This window comes from Astatotilapia calliptera, chromosome 10, assembly GCF_964374335.1.
Source record: "Astatotilapia calliptera chromosome 10, fAstCal68.1, whole genome shotgun sequence".
Classification (NCBI taxonomy): domain Eukaryota; kingdom Metazoa; phylum Chordata; class Actinopteri; order Cichliformes; family Cichlidae; genus Astatotilapia; species Astatotilapia calliptera.
In genome coordinates this window covers 25,350,900-25,369,813 of record NC_137431.1, presented here as the reverse complement: position 1 = coordinate 25,369,813, position 18,914 = coordinate 25,350,900, and the positions used below count along the sequence as shown (strand labels likewise).

Genomic DNA, 18,914 nt, shown 5'->3' with positions numbered 1-18,914 from the left:
TCTGAATATCTGTGAATCTGTTCACTATCTTGGGACAAATGTAACACTGACGCAAGATTTCATTATTTTACACCAACAAATGGACCCTGTGGTTTGACACAAAACAAGAACACAATAATAGGTAACAGATTTTCCTCTACAATGTGAGCCTTTTAGAATAAAGCAGTGTACCCTTTCTCTTACTTTATACTGACATCTACACACTAAAAAAAGTCACACGGGTTTACATTTTGCCGTAGGAGTGATAAATGCAAAGCTAAAAATGAAGCTTTTAGATCAATATAAGGACATTTAAGCTGCGTTTCAAACACAAGTGCCTCCTAAAAACGAAACAAAACATGTCTAAAAGTTGTTCCAGAGCAGGAACAGTGAGGAAGGTCATATTTTTAAATGGGCATGTTGCTTTTTTAAGACATTAAGTTTGTCGTTCTTGTAAAAGTAAGCTGTGTAGAAAAAGAGCGCATTTTAAAAAATGATTATTTTGGTATTTGTGCTGAAATTTGCAAAAGAATAGCAGACAAAAGCAGAGAGTGGAGAAACAAGTCCCACCACAAATAAGCCAGCAGGTTGCTGGGACTAGCTAGTGGCTGTGAAGAGTGATCAAATACAAAAACACCATCCATCCAAATGTCTACAGCTTCTCTGTGCCGAATATGTAACAAAAAAGGCAACCACAGTCCACATTAGCCAATTTGTAGCAAGTCATCAGAGACGAAGAGTGTTGCTGTGAAGGTGTGTACATTTTTTTTTAAAGTTTTATACTTTTAGTTTAAAAAAATACAAACAAAACCTTAGCTGAATAACAATGATCTGCATGTTGAGTGGTTTTGCATGCAAATAATATGTAGATATTTTGCAATGTGACATTTAGAGAATAAAATCTGTTTTTAGGAGGAATTCCTTTTTTGTGTTACATGAGGAGCTGAGTGGAACTGGATCGGTCAGATTTTAGTTCTTGGATGCTGGATAAATATTTAGATTTCTACTTTTGAAGTGCCACTGAGCAAACCACTAGACTACCAACCTTTCCTCTATAACTATATTTCTTTACTTCCTATCAACCTGCCTGTTTTTCATGACGGCAGCTCATTTAAATTACAAACTGTAGTTCAGCAATAATGTCCTTGTTTACATCAAACAAGATTTTGAATTGTTTCCATTAGAGGTTTCCTCGATAATTTAAAAATAAATGATCAACATCACATCATACATTATTGTGTAGCTGTTCTTATTCTATGCTTTTGCATGGCTATGGTTACACACTCTCTTGCGAACTCCATTTATTTGGAGATTTAATTAAATTGCCTCAAAAGAAATTATGCAATAGACAACGGTGTAGATGAACTTGCAAAATTGCAATAATATTGTCGTTATCGGCAATAATCGTGAAGAGAAAATCTGACAGGACAGTCCAAGTTTCCAACATTTGTTGGCGTTAAATTGCTACATGTAACACTCTAAGACTTAACTACCACAGTAGCTGCTGGATAAAAGCCTCTTGTTCAATGAATATCTGGTATTTTTTTCTCCCCAGAAAACAGATACAGCAATGTGTACACTGTGTAGTGAAACCTTTCGCACACTATAGATCTCTAGCACTGAAAAACAGTAATTTTATCAGGTGGCAGGCACACAAAAGACACAAACACGAATAATAGAAAAATCCTCCCCTCTCTCTGCCACACAGCAGACTAGGAAAGTTTGCAATCACCCTCAATATGTGGCAGGAAACCTGTGCGTGTCTGTCTGTTATTCCAGAGACGAAGGGTGAAGTAGAAACGGGGTACAGGCTTTACTCATTAGCGGGCTTCTCTTTGCAGGAAGGTTCACAGAGGATTTCTTTGTGTGGTAGTGGATAGGGGAAAGCTGCTCCGCTGCAAGTGCTACTGTGAACCAGTTTGTTGAGGCGAGAGAGGCCCTTGATGCTGCCAGGAGGCCTCCCGGGGCTGACCTTATACCCCGCCGCTCTGGTCGTACCGAGCGGCCTTCCAGGACTCGTCTTGAACCCGGCAGCTCTGGTGGTGCCGAGTGGTCGCCCTGTGCTGGTTCTATAACCAGCTAGCTTGGTGGTTCCCAAAGGCCTCCCACGTCTGCCCGTCTTCCCGACAGACTTGTTCTTCTTCTTGGCATCATCTGTTGCTTGATTGGTGTTTTTTAACCCTGCTAGCTTTCCAGACGAGCGGGGGTCACCCCCAAGAACTTCCTGTCTCTGGCACACCATGGGCTTGTGGCTCTGGGTGGGTAAGGCCATGGGAGCCAGTGTCATCTGGAGGGATGATGGAGGGGGAGGAGGGTAGAACTTGCTGGCCTGTGAGGTGCACAGGTCAAAGTGAGCAGTGGGGTGGTGGCTGTCCTCTGCTAGGCACGACGGCCTGCTGTTCATGCAGAAGTCACTGGTTGTCACCTGGCGCATCATCTTCTGTTGGGGGTTGGAAATAATGCATCATCACTCAAACATCAGGACTAATGTTTTCTGGATAGTGCCATGTCAGGTTAAAGTTAAAAAACAACTCTGCAGTTGAAACTGATCATACCCATATTTGCATGAAGACAAGAAACATGGGAACACTAAGACTTCAGTGAAATATTCTGAAAGCATCATCTGGTCTAATCCAGATCTACACACGGTGGGTCTAATCCCATCCCAACAGATTATTCTCATAAGAAAGGTCAAGAAAGGGTGCTGCTTATTTCTGAAGTGAGCTTCACTTTTGTGCTGCTGGTCAAAGTTCAAATTTAGTGTCAGCGCTAAATATTAAGGGCTCATTACTGCCACGCTGACAGTAGAAGGCTGAAAGCATCTACTATGACCAAGGGGCAACAATGACCACATTGCACACTGAAAGGGGAAACTTCAAAGTGCATGAAGGTGGGAGACGATGCTATATCTGAACCATTTTAACAGAAGAAAGGACTTGAGGATTGTTTTGCTCTGCAGAGAAGGAGCAGCAGCATACTGTAATGTGGCTGTGTGCTGAAGTCGAGGTTGTTACAGCAAACAAACTACACAATAACTGTTGTCTCATGGTGTTTGTACTATAAGATAAAGACCCAACAATCAGACCTCAAATAAAACGTAGACTCAAAAAGAAAGGCAAACTAACAGAAACAATAATGGACTTACAAAAGTAATCCACAATATTGAGTAAATATGCTTAGTCTTAGTTAACTTGCACTACTTCTAAGCACTTTGTTCTCCAATTTCTCTTGTTTCTTATTTATTCCTGCTGTCTTACTCTTTATATTTTGTTCCTGCACAGTTGGCATGGAGGACTTATAACTTAGTTCTACATGTACAGTGACAATAAAGGGCTATTTTATTTATTTTCAGCCTGAGGAGGCATTGGTTAATCTGTTGGGTTGTTTGTTTGTTTGTTTTTATTATAATGACTGTGAGTCAACTGCCTTCACACAGTGTTGTCCTTGTTTTATAATACCAGCTTTGAACTTCCTAATCTGCCTTCAATAATAATTAGCACGGAAACATACAAAACTAAACTAAAAGTAAACAAGAAAAACAAGCAAATCCACTCTGAAACTAAACAGAATTAAAACCAAATTAGAAATTTGGATTCACACCCTTCATGTAACAACAACAACCCCTAAAAGTTAAAAAACATTATTGTTATTATTACTACTACTACTACCTATATAACCAGGCAAATACCCTTCATATAACAACAAAAAAACAAGTGCTGAAACTATTAAAATAAACAAGAAAATCCCCTGAAACTAAACAGAATTAAAAGTAACTTATTAGAAATATTGAAATAACAATAAAAAAAATACAAAAACTATAGATCTCGATGAAAAATGCTTTGTTTAGAAACTCAAGTTCACATCTAGTTCGCTTGTTTACACGCAGACTTTCTCGTGTTAACTCGACCATGAAAAGCTGTTTCATAATTTAACAAACAGCATATGATTACATACGTCCCATAAACAGCTTCGACCTTAAGAATAAGGATAGACCTCACCAAAGTGGTGCTGAAGTGCCTTAGAGCAAGACCTCTCCTCTCGCCGGTCATAAAACCGCGTTAGACTGAATGCATTTGGCTGCTTTGCACACTTTAATTACAGTAATGAAGAGTGTAAATGGAGTGAAGTAAAGAGTGCACACAGCTGCTGTCGCCTTTTCTGCAGAGGAAACGGGACGCAGGGAGGTGTGGACTTTCACCATCACACACGCTACACTGTCAGTAGTAATATTCATTCACAAAAAACAAAATGCACATGGATTCCGCATCTTTGCATTCAGACAAAACCTCCAGCTCTCCGTTAACGAGCAGCACCGAGGGCTGAACGTAGCCTCGTTCCTGGCCCGAATAACGGGCTTTTTTTTTTAAGAGACACAGAGACTGGTTTACTCTGTTTACAACATGGCAGCTGACCGCGGACAGAGCTGATTTATGTGCTCGCATTTGAGCCGCATAACGAATCTAAATGCCCCTCCGGAGACCCGCGTTAGCGCTAACGTTACTGTACCTCGATTGTTCGCAGATCTCGGAGCAGAAAGGGTTAAGGAGCAAAATGATCTTTCATCCCCCTCAAAGCGCGAGTCGATCCATTTTCCAGAATATTTTCTCGCCACAGGACATCGGTTCGCTAACACACGATCACCGCATCGGGTAGTTTCGACGCGAGCGACGATGAGAGGTGAGATGTGGTCAGCTAGACGGCTCCTTTTTTCATCTCCCAGCTCCAGCGGTTTGGATAAGAAACGCAGCCATTTTCCATTAAAAATTAATAAGACAGCAGCGCAGTCTGAGCATGCGCACAACAGCAAACTGGGGATGTGAAGAGGTTATTCTCCTTCCCCTCCTCCTGAACTGCTTTCACGACGGAAAACGCTTTTTTTGTCTCTCAAGTCCTGAAAATTCTAATTTTCACCAAACAAGCGAGAGTAAAGGCTCAAAAAACGACTTTATTTTTCAGATTATTATCCTGAAACCGAGCCATGAAGCAGTTTTAATGCTCACCAAGCATCACTTCCCACCACTGATGAATAATATACAAAGAACTGCTATTAAATAATTAACATTAGCAGTCTGAACAAATACGAAGCACCTTAACAGACTGGAAACAAGTTTATTTTCTTAGCAACATTGTTTTCTTGGGATCTTTCATAAAGATGATGGTTGGTGTGGTGTTCCTACATAAATGTGACTAAAAACATCTTATTAATGAAACCAGGTCTTATACTTAAAGACATATTGTGGATAGTTCACTGCAGCATTGTGCTGGTTTGATGGTATAAAAATCATTGGACATATATGTGTGTGTGTGCGTGCGTGCGTGCGTGCGTGCGTGGGAGGGGGGGGGGTCAAAAATGCAAACAAACAAAATGCAACTAAAGTTGGACACATTACAAAAAATCTTGACTAAAATATTCTTCAACAACTTGGATGAAACTGTGGAGATGAGGAATGGAAGCTCCTCCGGTGTGCCTCGGTTCATCCTCTACAGCACTTTGTACCGGCCTTTGCTCGTCGGCTGGTAGGAGTTTTGCTGGGGGGGGGAAAAAGAAAGAAACGGGAAATAAAATTAAACATTTTCGGCATAAAGTCACTGCATAATAAGAGTGGATGACATGTTTTAACATGTGTGAGCAAAAAGATACTTACTAATCGGATGAGCTCTTCCTTGATTAGCCGTGTAATTTCTGTTTTGGCTTTCTGCACAGCCAGTTCATTTGCACCTACAACACAAATAACATGTTAATATTCAGTATAGGCTGCTCTGTTAAGGAAACTGGACACCCCATTAGGAAATTCATTGCCTTCGAGGTAATTAAAAAAAAAAAAATACCAAAAGGGAGGGAGGAGTTGTATTTTGCAAGAGGCACTTTTAACAGCATGATTTAAGCCAACAAAAGCTTTTTTTCCTTCTTTAAAACTTGAAAAGTCAAGATTATCTGCTCCGTGTGATAACTAGTTTATAAACTTCCTGCGTTGTGCTGTTCTCAAGTTATCATGTTCATTGTTCGTGTTCACTGAACCTTAGAGTTCAGCAATTGTACAGCTGCCCTAAAAATATCTTGTTATATCAGGTGTCAGGACTTTAAAAAAAAAAAAAAGGACAGACGTTCTTTGACACATACTCTCAATAGCCAGGTAGATCTTGCGCTCTCCTTCCTTGGGCTCTTTGCCTGGAGGGAAGTACGTTCCTCTGATGGTGATGGCAGCTTCAGAGTATTCACCGATCCTCTGCAAAGCTTCTTTAGATGTCACCTTCCACCTGGCAGTCTGAGGGAAGGAAGAAAAGGAAGATTTTATAAGCCCTTTTTTGTCTGCTTTATGTTCAGAGGAAGAAACAAAATACTTTGGGATTCTTGATTGTTAATCAGTCGTGACAAAAAACACAAAACGCTCAGTTTAAGCATCTGTCATCTAAAAGATAAGCCCCTCTCCCGGACAAAAAGCATTTGTATTGAGCATAAACATTTTGCCAAAAATTAGAACAGCTTAGCTTTTTTAATCAGAGATTAAAAGAAAGTTATTTTCTTAGTAGCTTAAAGAAGTCGAGGATTTTAATGTCAAGTATTTTTAATAGATGGATTTGCTTAATTTTCCACTCAAATTTGCATATGTTAGACTTTACATCATGATGCACCAACTACATGCAAGAGGTGGATTTTAAAGGAGTATAACAGGAATGACTACTAGGCCCTCAGGTCTCCAGCTGTCTGCATCCGTGTTCGCAATGGAGAATAATCAAGACTTACGTGTAAGCAAATCAGGAACACACATTCACAGATGTTTTAAAAAAAAAGTACAAATGGCTTTCCAACTTTAAATCTGAAATTGCATTGCTAAAAAAAGCGACAGTGTAAGTCTTACATAAACACTTAGAGAAACAACGTCTATGCTAGAAAAACTTGAACGCGTTTCACTTGAAACCACAACCAGGAGATGGGTTTGGTGTGGTGTGAAAATCACTAAAAAGAAAGCAAAGAAAACACTCAAAGACGTGTAAAGTGGAACTTCTGGTATGTATGGGTAGAATGCCTGCAGACTAAAAAGTGAGCAGACTCTAAAATGGGAATCATCTCTCAGTTTTATAGGGGTTTTAGCAACGTTCACTCAACACAACGTATAAAAAGCAAGATGAGAGAAGAAGGAGGTCTTACAATAATGCAAAAAGAATGACAGGATATCTGTGCATTTGGCAGGAAAAATAACTTTTGAAGGAATTTTGCTGGATTTTTGTTATTGCTCCCCACATGAAAGTACACTTTAATAATAGTAAATCTGGGTGTTGGAGGAATTGTGGCTCCCAAACTGCAGAGCATTATGTCTGCTGGGAATGTCAACACATGCAAAACTACTGGATGGAAACAGACAGGGTGTGACAGGGTGGATCGTCAACACTCACATATGACCTTATGTCTGGATAACTTTCCACCAAAGGAATCAATAAATAATCATATTGATGATGTTGTTTTATCGCCTTATGATGTATTATGATCCTTAGATTTCCCCATTACGCATTCGTTATTTATATACAAATGTATGGTTAACCAGGTAGCTGCAGGTTAGTCTTACATGTCTGTAAATTTGTTGAAAAGTTTTAAATAATAATAGTTTTGGGGTTTTTTTCTTTCTTTTTTTTTAAAGTGGGCTTGAAAAACAAAGGGAGCAATAGTAGAGCTCCGTTTAACAGGAAGTAGTCAGGAAAAAAAATGCAAAAGCAAAAGTTTGTTTTATGTTTTGATTTGTCTTCTGTTTGGTCTTTTACTCATTTTTAAGTCCTTACATGGCCTTGCCCCACACGACATCTGAGCTGTTTTATTTCCCAGTTGCTCAAATCAGCAGACCAGCTGCTCCTGGATGTGCCGAGGACACAGTGGAGGCTCGGGAGAACAGGGATTTGCCATGGCGGCTCCCAAACTGAGGAATTCTTTGCTGTTAAAAAGACAGGCCTCTTCACTACCAGTTTGCGCTTATGACCCACCTCTTCATCTTGGCTTTTCCCAAGTGTGAGATGTTGATTTTACGTTTTGATTTTACATTTTTACTCGTGTTTAATTCTGTCTTGATGCTTTTATTTTACATTGTAATTTTAATTCTATTTATTTTATTCTAACATATCTTTATTTTTGTATCCTGAGGTTTTATCAGTGGTTGCTGTTTTTTAAAGTGCTTTAAAGGAAGTTGGCTTGGCTTATCAGCAGCACGGGCTAAGCTAACAATCCAACAACAGCACAAACAGAAATAAGCTAGCATGCAGACAGTTGATCCCCATATTTTTGACACAGACCCCTGGTGACAATACACAGCAACAACATCCAGATTCATGATTCCTTCCCTATGCTGTTTTGGAGAAATGACTTAGTCGAGTTAAACTACTGAAACCCAGCGGCTGTGAAAAGAAAACCTGAGTCCAAAAAACAAAGAGTAAAAATAAAACCGATCCTTGCTGAATATTTCAGTACAGCCCTGCGCTGTGTGCCGCTGACCTGAGGGAAGTCGTTGATCTCCAGCTCCTCTTCATATCTCCTGACTGTCTCAGCCTGCTCAGCCGCCTGCCGCTCCTCCTCCAGCTTCTCCACCGGGGTGTAGTTGAGCTTTGCATTGATCTTTTCTGCCAGCTGCTCTGCGATGGTTTTGGCTGACACTGAGGGGGTCATGATGGTGCCGCCCCGCAGGATGGCGTTGGTTGCCTGCTGCATTACATCCTGTAGACACAGAGTAATTGTAATTGTCACAATGCAAACAAAGTTTTAATTACTAGCTGAGGTCCTAGGATTTTTGTGGGTACTAAGTATTGGACACAATAAAAATTAAACCTAAGTGGTTAGTCTGAAAAATCACAAGTCCAGCAATCTCAGCTGTGTCATGAATACGTGCACAACCGTCCACTTCACGGTGGCACTGGAGTCTTGACGTACCTGAGCCTCAGCGCCCAGGTTCTTCTGAGCGTTGATCTTGAGCGCCAGCCTTTTGGCCATTTCCAATTTCTGGATGTTACCAGCAGACGTAGGCCCGAGTCCTGGCAAACCTCCGGGGGCAGCCGCTGTGGCGGCAACAGCTCCAGCTGGACCAGCAGCCGCGCCCGGAGCAGACAGATCCTTCACCCTCTTCTTGGAATTAAACATACTTTCGATTTGCTCCTCAATCTAAGAAGGAATAACAGTTAAACATGTTTAATAATAATAGAACTGCAATTAGAGGACAAAAAAAACTTGAAGCCAAGCAGCTTAGCAGAGGTAAGTAAATAATTTAAATAAAAAAATTTAAATCTCCATTATTTAAAAGTTACTCACATCCAGGGCTCCGTCCTCATCGTCAGAGTCCTGCAAACCGAGAGCAGCTTTCTGCAGCTTCTTCCTCTCATTGGCCAGAGCATGCTCAGTCTCATCAAACTTGAAGCCTTTTCCTGAGAAACCACTGCTGCTCTTAATGGTCTTACCCTCCTGCACAGAGCAAAGGGAGGAAAGAAAGAAGCTTTCAAGTTTGTCACATTGTTCTTCTAGATCCTTTTCAATCTGCTTACTAACTGAGACACCAAAGATCAAATTTTATCCCAATTAATGTTAAGCATTTACAATATAAGAAAACAATAAACAAATGAAATACGAAGTATAGAAGCAACAAACTAGCACCATGTAACTGCAAAGAAAGCATAAAAATGAACATGATATTTAAGCTGATGCATTACATGTGCAGAAAGACGTTGCTAATACCTTCAGAAACTTCAACATACGTTTCTCCCTGGCAGTAAGTACTGCTAAAATATACGATTGCCTACTGCGGGTCTTTATCTTACCGCTTTTTGTTGGTCTTTGAAAGAGGCCCAAAGCTGCTCCAGTTCTGGTGGGACTGGAGAGCCCGACAGCTCCAGAGCTTTAATGATATCGCCAGCATAGCGAACCTGATCCTCCGTGATGAACGTGTAGGCGTATCCCTGAGAAGCAAATGTGTACAGATTTAAACATGATTACCACCAAAAACAAAACACCCCAAATGTCAACACAAATTTCCTAGTTTTTGATGTCTAAAATTAAATGAGCTCCCTTTAAAGGGGCTGACCTTGTTGCCTGCTCTGCCCGTGCGCCCGGCCCTGTGAACGTAGTCCTCGTAGTGGTTGGGACAGTTGTAGTTGACCACCAGGATCAGCTGCTTCACATCAAGGCCTCTGGCTGCCACAGAGGTGGCGACCATCAGACGACACGCTCCATTCTTAAAATCGTTGATGATGCTGTCTCTGTCGTACTGATCGATTCCTTGGAGACACAGAATTACTAATTTGTAGTAAATGTGGCCATAACAGAACAGAAACCTAAAAATATAACTGACAGATATAAAACTGACTGATTGTATATTCACATTAGGAGGACAAAAAAAAATATGAATTCATGTGGTTTGATGAGACTTTTTAATATTCCTGGTCGTTGTTTAAACAGACCAGATCATCCCAAATACCTGAAATTGAAAAGTGATTGACAATCTGCTAGCCAATGAAGATTCAATATGATGAAAAAAAAACAAAAAAAAAAACTAATGAGGCTTCTAAATGAGACTTGAGAAACCAGAGGGTGATGTCACAGTAGCTTTGTTATTCATCATATGGCTGTCAAAGTCAAAGTGTGGCTCACTACCTCCATGTAAAGACATGCAGGGGTACGAGGCTTTCATCAAGTCTTTGAGCAGTCCGTCTGCGTGCTCCTGTTTGTCCACAAAGATGATAACAGATCCTTTTTCCTGGTAGTGACCCAGAATCTCCAGCAGCTTCAGGAATTTCTTGTCCTCATCGATTACTAGCTGCAGAAATAAAAACAGATACTTTTTAAAAAGGGGGGGAATTAAAACTGAACTAGTAAGCAGAGAAACTGAAAGGGAAAGTTACTGTTTAGTGAGATGTAACATAAATGGCTTACCACGTGTTGCTCCACATCAGAGCAGACGACACTGCGGCCTCCCACCTGGATCTCCAGGGGCTTTGACAGGATCCTGCGAGCCAGCGCCTCCATGGCTCTGGGGAAAGTTGCTGAGAACATGACCGTCTGACGGTCTGGACGCACGTTGTCAACGATACGCATCACCTGGTGTGTGAATCAGAGGGGGAAAAAAATATATCTGAGAATTTTTGTCACTGAACATTTTCTTTTGCAGGTTCAAAGTTGATTTGTCCTGGCTTTATAAAACATTATTGTGACAACCGTTCCTCAAGTGCTAAACATTATACACTAAAAATGCTTCATTTGATGCTACTGATGCATGAAAAGCTGTATGTTAATGTATGATCCCCCACCTGTGGCTCGAAGCCCATGTCAAACATCCTGTCTGCCTCATCCAGGACCACATATGTGACTCTGCGGAGGTTGGTCACCCGACCTACACATTAAGGAAGACGGGCATAAGGAAATCAGTTAAATATGAACAACGCCAAGGCTTAACAGGCATCCTGCCTTCTTCACATCACATGAAACTAGTCTAACAAAACACAGAAAAGCTTTTTCCATGATACAACTACTTGATACAACTGGACAATAAATCAAGGCATCCTAATTTCAGCACATTTTTCAAGTGGCCAGAGTTTTATTGCATTGGTATTTTAGGCTGTTCATTTCTTTGCTCGTCTTGCGTACCATCTCAGGGGCAACTGGGACCTGTAAAACATATAATACAAGAGATGGAGCCACATCAAGCACTATCTGAGCGAGCGCCTTTTCACCTACAAGGGAAACATATTACAGATTACCTCGCATGTGTGGAAGCAACAAGAAACCCCTTCTATCATACTAACTGCTACACACATGTAATAGCTACTTTCTAAGTACACTAATAGTGTTTTTTTCACATTTCTATGCAAAGGCTCAGTGCTGCGCAGGACTCTACAATCATATTTACTCCCAGAAGCAGCACATTAAGTCAAAATAACCTGACATGATGCAAAACTCTGATATAATACAGTGCATACCCCTGACCACCTTACATCCATGTTATGATACACTTATCAAACATTACGATTGTTTCCTGCTTTAAGTCAGAGGAACCGTGGAGGCAGCACCAGGTCCACCTACCTGTACTTGGCCTGAGCTTCGGGAATAACACATCAGTCTTGTAGATATGAGTGATCCCAAAGGTGGTCAAATAATGCCAACAGTTTAGTAAGTAGTACTGATTTGGTTCATTATGTACTGTATCATACTGTTTAATCCATGCAAAGCAACAAGAAAAGGCATCAAATGAGCAGATTTGCATTTATGTCCTATAAGGATAGAGAAGCGACACGACCAAGAGTGATGAACTCACCGCTGTTGGCCCCCAACATGTCAATCATTCTTCCTGGTGTGCACACGATGATCTCAGCTCCTCTCTTCAGCTCAGCGATCTATAATACAGAAGGCAGCGTTAAGGAAAAACACACATTTTCTTTCTGTTACAGGAGTTTTGAGGGAGGAACAATGTCCAGAATTTAAACACTTATAATACCAACACAAACACAATAAAGTGATTATGGTGCACGAGGAGCGTATACAATAATGAGCAACTTGAATTTGGAAGTTTGTGCTACTGGGTCTCAAATCGGTGTTTCCTCCAAAATTCTTCAAATTATTTTACAATATATTTTTTAAGAAGTCTCAGCCATGCATGTTTTTGTTTAAATATATACAAGAATTGCAAAATAGTCTAGAAGACCAATTTTAGGTAGGTGTTTTATGCCGTTATTTGATAGTATAAAAGGTAGACGCGGCCACAATGTCGTCACCTGCTGTTTGGTGACGTTCAGTTTGACATCACCACCTTGGTGTTTTTAAATTAGATGTGAAAAGTGAGACTCAAACTGAGGATATCACCACCTGGTAAAGAGCCTGGATAATCCAAGTCGTTAGCCAGTGAACATAACCTGGATATTCCTCCTTTCTGACGACGAATGGCCATCATTTAGACTCAAGTCTTCAGGAAAGTGCTTACAGGTAACAGAGTAAAGGAAACCAAGGGCTGTTATAGCACAGACTCTACTACTTAAAATCTTCTTGCAATTGGAGGAATCACCCCCTTGCTGCCCATAAAAAGAAGCAGGTTTAATCTTCTACTCCACCTCAAAGTTAAAGTAGAATTTATTTATGGTTCAGCAGGGAGAGCTCGCTCACAATATGCTGGAAGTCCAGGGATGGCCCATCTACGGTCTACCTGCACAGAGCTTTTTGTCAATTGAGGCAGCGAACAAATAAGTGCTACAGCCGGTCTGTGGGCCACTCTTCTTGTGCTGTTGATATACAGTATTTTTTGACATGCACTACTGGCATTTTGGAGGACTGCATGGAAGTGTTTTGCAGTGGGTGAAAACCCTTCTCTCCACTCACTGTCCACACAGAAACATGTACATGGATGGAACAAGCGGAACCACAATTTGCTCTGAAGCCTGTGTTATACTGTCAATGTTGACAGTAGTCCTGTAAGCAGTTATTATAGCAGCAGTTGTTCTTTTGTTGTTGTTTGTTTTTTTAAAAACAACCTATTGTAGTTTCCCACACTATTACATCAACATCAGCCTGAATCATTAATGCAAGGCAGGATGGATCCATGCTTTCAAGTCGTCTATACCAAAATCTAACCCTACCATCCAATATATAAATCCATTTTTGGCTCTACTGAAAAGCATGAGCTGCTATTTCAGATGGACACCATAGGTCTATTAAACCTCTAAAATGATGTAGTTGTGCTACAGCGCACACTTACCTGTTCACTGATGCCCGTGCCTCCATAAACACACACCACCCTGAGTCCCAGCGGTTTAGAGAATTTCTTACACTCCTTTGTGATCTGCAGAGCCAGCTCTCTGGTTGGAGTCATAATTACAGCTGTGTAAAAGGGAGGAAAAACAGGATAATTGGATTGTTGTCGTTAGGAAAAAAAAAAGGAAGAAAAGAAAAAAAACTTGACCATTTGGTCTTCATCTGACCTACAGTTGGATTCTGAACCCGGACTATGAAAAGCAAAGGAATCAGACAGGATTCATATGTTTTTATTTAAATGTGATCAAAAGATGAGTTTATTTATATTTTAGTGAGAAGCCCAAAGGAAAAATAAAAGTTCCTGTTGCTTACAGATTGGGCCCTCAGATTCCTCCAGGGGTCTCTGGTCCATGATGTGTCGGAACATGGGCAGCAGGAAAGCTATGGTTTTCCCGCTGCCGGTCTTAGCAATACCAATGAGGTCTCGGCCCGACATGATGGCAGGGATGGCCTGGGCCTGGATGGGTGTGGGTTTCTCATAACCGTGCCTTTAAAAGAAAACCATGAGCATCTTGTCAGAAAGAGTCATATGCAATCCCAATATATTAATTATATATTTGTGGCTAGTCTTGAGTGAATATGAATGGTCATATTTATTGGCTTATTAATGGATTTTATATAAAGAGAAAAGACTGCTCACTGCACAATGATTTTCAAACATGCACACACAGAGACACACTCACTTCTTCAGGGCGTTCAGGATCTTCATCGACACTCCACACTGCACCCATGTCTTGATGGGTTTGGGACAGCCTTTCCCTTTCACCGTAATGCCTTCCAGTTCCAGCCTGTACGCATTCACTTCTGTATTTATTTAAAATAAAATAAATAAATTGAATAAAGAGATTTTAAACAGGTAATTAAGCATGAAAAAGACAAGTCGTTTATCATAGAACAGATATGGTTTTCTCACTGACCTTCTGTAGTCATCTTGGCCAGCTCAGGCACCTCCACGTAGAAGTTTTTGCGGTACGATTCATACTGGATCTTTGTGTGGTCAACAGGCTCCAGGATCTTCCTTTGTTTGGTCTGGAAGCCTGTCAGAGCCGTCTGGAGATCAACCTCTTCCTCCTCTGATGAGTACTGTCAAACACATGAGCATCATTTTAGATTGTTAAAAGATGAGCCCATCAGCAGAAAGCAGATTAATTACTGAGGATCTCTGTTTCATTCATATCAGCTTCTCGGGCAGCGAGAGAAGAGGTTTAACCTTTATTATATAATCAAAGCAAGCATTAAAATCTCACCTCCATGGCATCCTGGTCATTCTCCATCAGCTCTCCCTTCTTTTTGTGCGTGTGAGGTCCTTTCTTGGTTTTAACGACTGTCACCACTTTGGTCACAGTCATTGCACCTTTCTGCAGAAGAAGAGAAGACACGCATATTCATCAGCAGAAGAACAAACATCCATAAAGGCAGCATCTGGTCTGACACTAGTAGATGATAAACCCAAAGCCACACGCTTCCAGTGATGAACACCTAAAGACAAAATGATAGCAACTACACAAACATCAGGAAAATGTTGACAAACTTCAATTGCATTTGAACATTTTTTCTAAGATTTTTAGTTCAGGTGTGTTTTTAGAGCTGATCCTAATGACTTTGGGGAGGGTTGGGCAATAAGGATAACACTGCAAAATGCGGGATTTTGTCCTCACCTTATCATTTCCTTTCATGGCTCCAATGTTGAACTTCTTCACTTCCTGTTTCACCTCCTCCATGTAGGCATCCAGGGGATCTATATCATCCTCCTCTGTCTGCTGCTCCATGGGAGTCTCCTTGTCCTTATCGTCATCACCCTCTTTCTTACCATCCTTTAACTCCTCTTGCCTTTCCCCTTTCCCGTCCGCCTCCTCGTCATCATCTCCCTCCATTACAGCAGAACCGTCCTCGTCATCGTCTGAAATGAAGAGTTAATTAAGATGCTGGGCAAAGATAAACCTATAGCAAGTATTGGTCAGTTAGCTGATAAAATTAAAGCAAATAAAGGGTGACTGATTGGTTTATCACACAGATAAAGTTTTGTTAGACACAGTTTAAACAATTTAAACTACTCGTGAAGTCCAAAGTAAAAATTCAACAGTGTTTCCTCCAGTTACTTCCTCACCATCATCGTCCTCCAGGCTCCATTTCTTGCCCTGCTTCATCTCCTCCAGTTCTTTCTTGATCTCTCCGATGTTTTCGATGGCCTTCTTCCTCTGCTCTTCCCTCCACTTCTCCACCCGCTCCTTCCTCTTCCTCATCTCCTCCTCCAGTTTGTTCTGGTCAAAGTCTTGCTGCATGAAAACAAAGGAAAAGCACAAATATTTTACTTCTCGTTATGTTCTTTACTTACTTGCTTATTATTTCAAACAAAGAGGCACTTTAAAGTTCTTTCTATGGGCAAAGAAAAACATGAAGAAAGGACAATGGCATTCAAGCTAGCAGAAATAAACATATCAACCAACTTACATCCTCAACCTTTTCATCTTCTTTCTCCTCTTTAATCTTTTTCTTTTCAGCTATTGGCTCCAGGGTGTCCTTCTCTTTGCTTTTAGCCCTGCAAGGGAAAAAGAAAATAAGACAAAGTGTAATAGATGGGATTATGGAATTGCTCAGATTAAGCAAATCATCCATCCAATTTCCAAGGTCTTCTATACCGTTCACCACTTCTAGAGGACAGTTTAATCTTTATAAAAATGGAAAGCTCCATATATTATATGGTGTTTTTTTTAACTGTCGCCAAGCTCTGAAAATATGCCTCACATCCTGGCTGCTGATAGCATCTTTACATGACTCTGCGTGCCAGCAAAAGAACACAGTGGAAGTACAGAGTAGAAGACTCTGTGTGTTTTCAATTTCACAGATGGGAATTTAAAGCCTCACTTTTCATCCTTTTTACTGCTCTTGCTGGGGCTACCAGAGCGGGACCTCCGGGCTCGGCTTCTGCTGCCCGACCGCCTCCTGTCTCGGCTTCTCGACCTCCTCCTCTCCCTGCTCCTGGAGCGCCTGGAAGCCAAAGGCAAACATATCACATGTAAAAGGACAAATCAACAGGGAGACAACAGTTTTGTCAGTTTCAGCTTTTTAAGTGTGCAGATGCGCATCTGAAAGGAAACCTCACAATAGCTTAATCATAATAAAACTGTATCATAAAAAAGTGCACGAGAGTTTTCATTGTCTCGATTCAAAACGATTCTTCGCCATCACTGTGATTTTTATCCACTGTCCTACTGGATTTGCAAAATTCAACACATGTGAAAGTTTTAGTTCAAAAGAATTTTCAAATCAATGGATGCAATTCTACTGAAATTAAAGATAATTACCAGACAGAGCAACAGCAGTAAACAGTTTTGTTAAAAACTAAATTTGGCTTCTGTTCATCACCGTATAGCTTGGACATATAGCCTGTTGTTTTTTCCCCCCATTAAAGCAGGCTATTGTCTGATGATGTTTATCAAAGAGTTTTTGGTGGACTCTGTTGTCCTAATGTCTCTGAAGGAAGAAAAAAAAAAAATGAGAATGTGCCCCTCTCCAAGCAGACAATTGACCTTTTCTCATTGGCTCTGGACAAGAACTGTAATGTTTGCGAGTCAAGTTACTCATCTTTGCAAGTGGGAAAACAAAAGAGTGTGAGATTAGCGAGTGCCCCAGGAGTGATTTATTAACAGAATACCTGCATGCTGAAGCTGAAATGGGACAACAGGCAGGCTACAACCAAAACAATGTCAGACTTTTGAAACAGATGCAAGATAAAGTGACTGAAATGAACCCAGAACTGCAATTGGTATTGTTGCGTCGTATTATAGGTCAGGAAGTGTTGTGCAAGTCTGCAAGAGATGGTCATTCTGCCTGCATATGGTTGGAAAGTCAGTATTGTTACATCGGATCAAAAGAGTGACCAAAAACTTCAATTTGTGTTCAGGCTGTAAACACCAGAAGACTTCAGTCCACTTCAAAATGTATTTATTTACGTGTACACTTAAACTTAAGTTCAAACCACCACACACCTGGCTCGTTTTCTGTCTCTGGAGCGCGACCTGCGGCGATCCCGGCTCCGTGACCTCTCCCTCCGGCTCCGCTCGTCTTTCTTGGAGCGCTTGTCCGGGGAGCGACTCTTTGATCGGCTACCCGACCGTCCCCGAGATGCGGAACGTTTCCGGTAATGCCTGTTGATTAAAAAACACATGATATGAGAGATTAGCTCTTGGTTAACGTGCATAAACATCAGTACGCTTTTAGCCAGCATGCTAACGCTAATCTAAAATCGCTTCCTCAAACAGAAGTTAGTCACACTCGATTCACCAGCACCAGACTAACCGTAAAAGTCCAGACATACCTCGACTCACGTCCCATCTCGAACCCACGCAGATAAGTCTCGCAAAAAAAGTGAAATTAGTTCTCAAAAAATAAACGAGTCTTGCGCGTCGAGTGGATGTTTGTGTGTTTGAACCCGCACGTAAAAAAAGTGCGACTCTACAACTCCTGAACTCCACGGGTAAAAGGTTGCTGCGCCACCAGGTGGTGGGAGGTCAGAATACCCCAGCCTTATCACAGGCTGTGTCGCAGGGCTTTTCATTTGTGAGCGGTTCCCGAACTTTATGAAGATGATTTCATTTTCATTTATTTCACCTTATTCATCTCTTTATCTTTCGTGGAACTGAAACATTTTAAAATGCTCTCATTCTTAAATATAAGATGTATTAATTGGAGGATCAGTGGTTTATTGGTTCCACCACAGAGTTATAAATTAAAAACCTATTTATCTTTCTTGTTATCTTCCACATTTTAAAGCTGAGACTTACATGAGAGATCGCACTGGATTTGAAAAGAAAATATAAAAAAAAAAAATCCTCCAATGGCAGCTTTTTGTCACTACTGGGGTGAATCTAAATGCAAAATGTTCAACGTAGCAAATATTTGCCAGAAGATTGGTTAAATTTCAATATGAACCATGAATAGTAAAGTAAAAGAAGAGTAGTAACCGTAAAGACAAGACGTATAACAGCAGATCAAATGATTCGAATAAGTTTTACTCAAAGATAACCCAAGTAAATACAAAATGCAGTTTTTAAATGACTTCATGTATTTAGGGAAAAAAATCTAACCAAACTTACCAGGCCCCTATTAAATACTACACCATTACAACCAGAGGAGCGTGAGCTGTTGAAGGCAGAATGGATCCATGCTT

The 18,914-nt window shown here is 40.8% G+C and overlaps 2 protein-coding genes across 2 annotated transcripts; both read right to left on the bottom strand.

Moving 5' to 3' along the window:
- Positions 1–1,211: 1,211 nt before the first annotated feature.
- Positions 1,212–4,778, bottom strand: c10h5orf24 (chromosome 10 C5orf24 homolog). The gene is made up of 2 exons (XM_026181811.2): positions 4,486–4,778; positions 1,212–2,419 (listed from the first exon to the last, which is right to left on the bottom strand). The coding sequence occupies exon 2, from the start codon at positions 2,414–2,416 to the stop codon at positions 1,793–1,795; it is 624 nt and encodes a 207-aa protein (XP_026037596.1). The 5' UTR covers positions 2,417–2,419; positions 4,486–4,778; the 3' UTR covers positions 1,212–1,792.
- Positions 4,779–4,904: 126 nt separating this feature from the next.
- On the bottom strand, positions 4,905–18,223 carry ddx46 (DEAD (Asp-Glu-Ala-Asp) box polypeptide 46). The gene is made up of 23 exons (XM_026181810.2): positions 18,063–18,223; positions 17,734–17,892; positions 16,610–16,732; positions 16,196–16,283; positions 15,852–16,020; positions 15,403–15,644; positions 14,992–15,102; positions 14,662–14,827; positions 14,428–14,548; positions 14,057–14,232; positions 13,689–13,810; positions 12,258–12,336; positions 11,254–11,336; positions 10,880–11,044; positions 10,601–10,763; positions 10,032–10,225; positions 9,769–9,906; positions 9,266–9,415; positions 8,891–9,118; positions 8,459–8,677; positions 6,101–6,245; positions 5,625–5,698; positions 4,905–5,508 (listed from the first exon to the last, which is right to left on the bottom strand). Exons 1-23 carry the CDS (start codon positions 18,077–18,079, stop codon positions 5,461–5,463), a joined length of 3,180 nt encoding a protein of 1,059 aa, XP_026037595.1. The 5' UTR covers positions 18,080–18,223; the 3' UTR covers positions 4,905–5,460.
- Between the last annotated feature and the right edge of the window lie 691 nt (positions 18,224–18,914).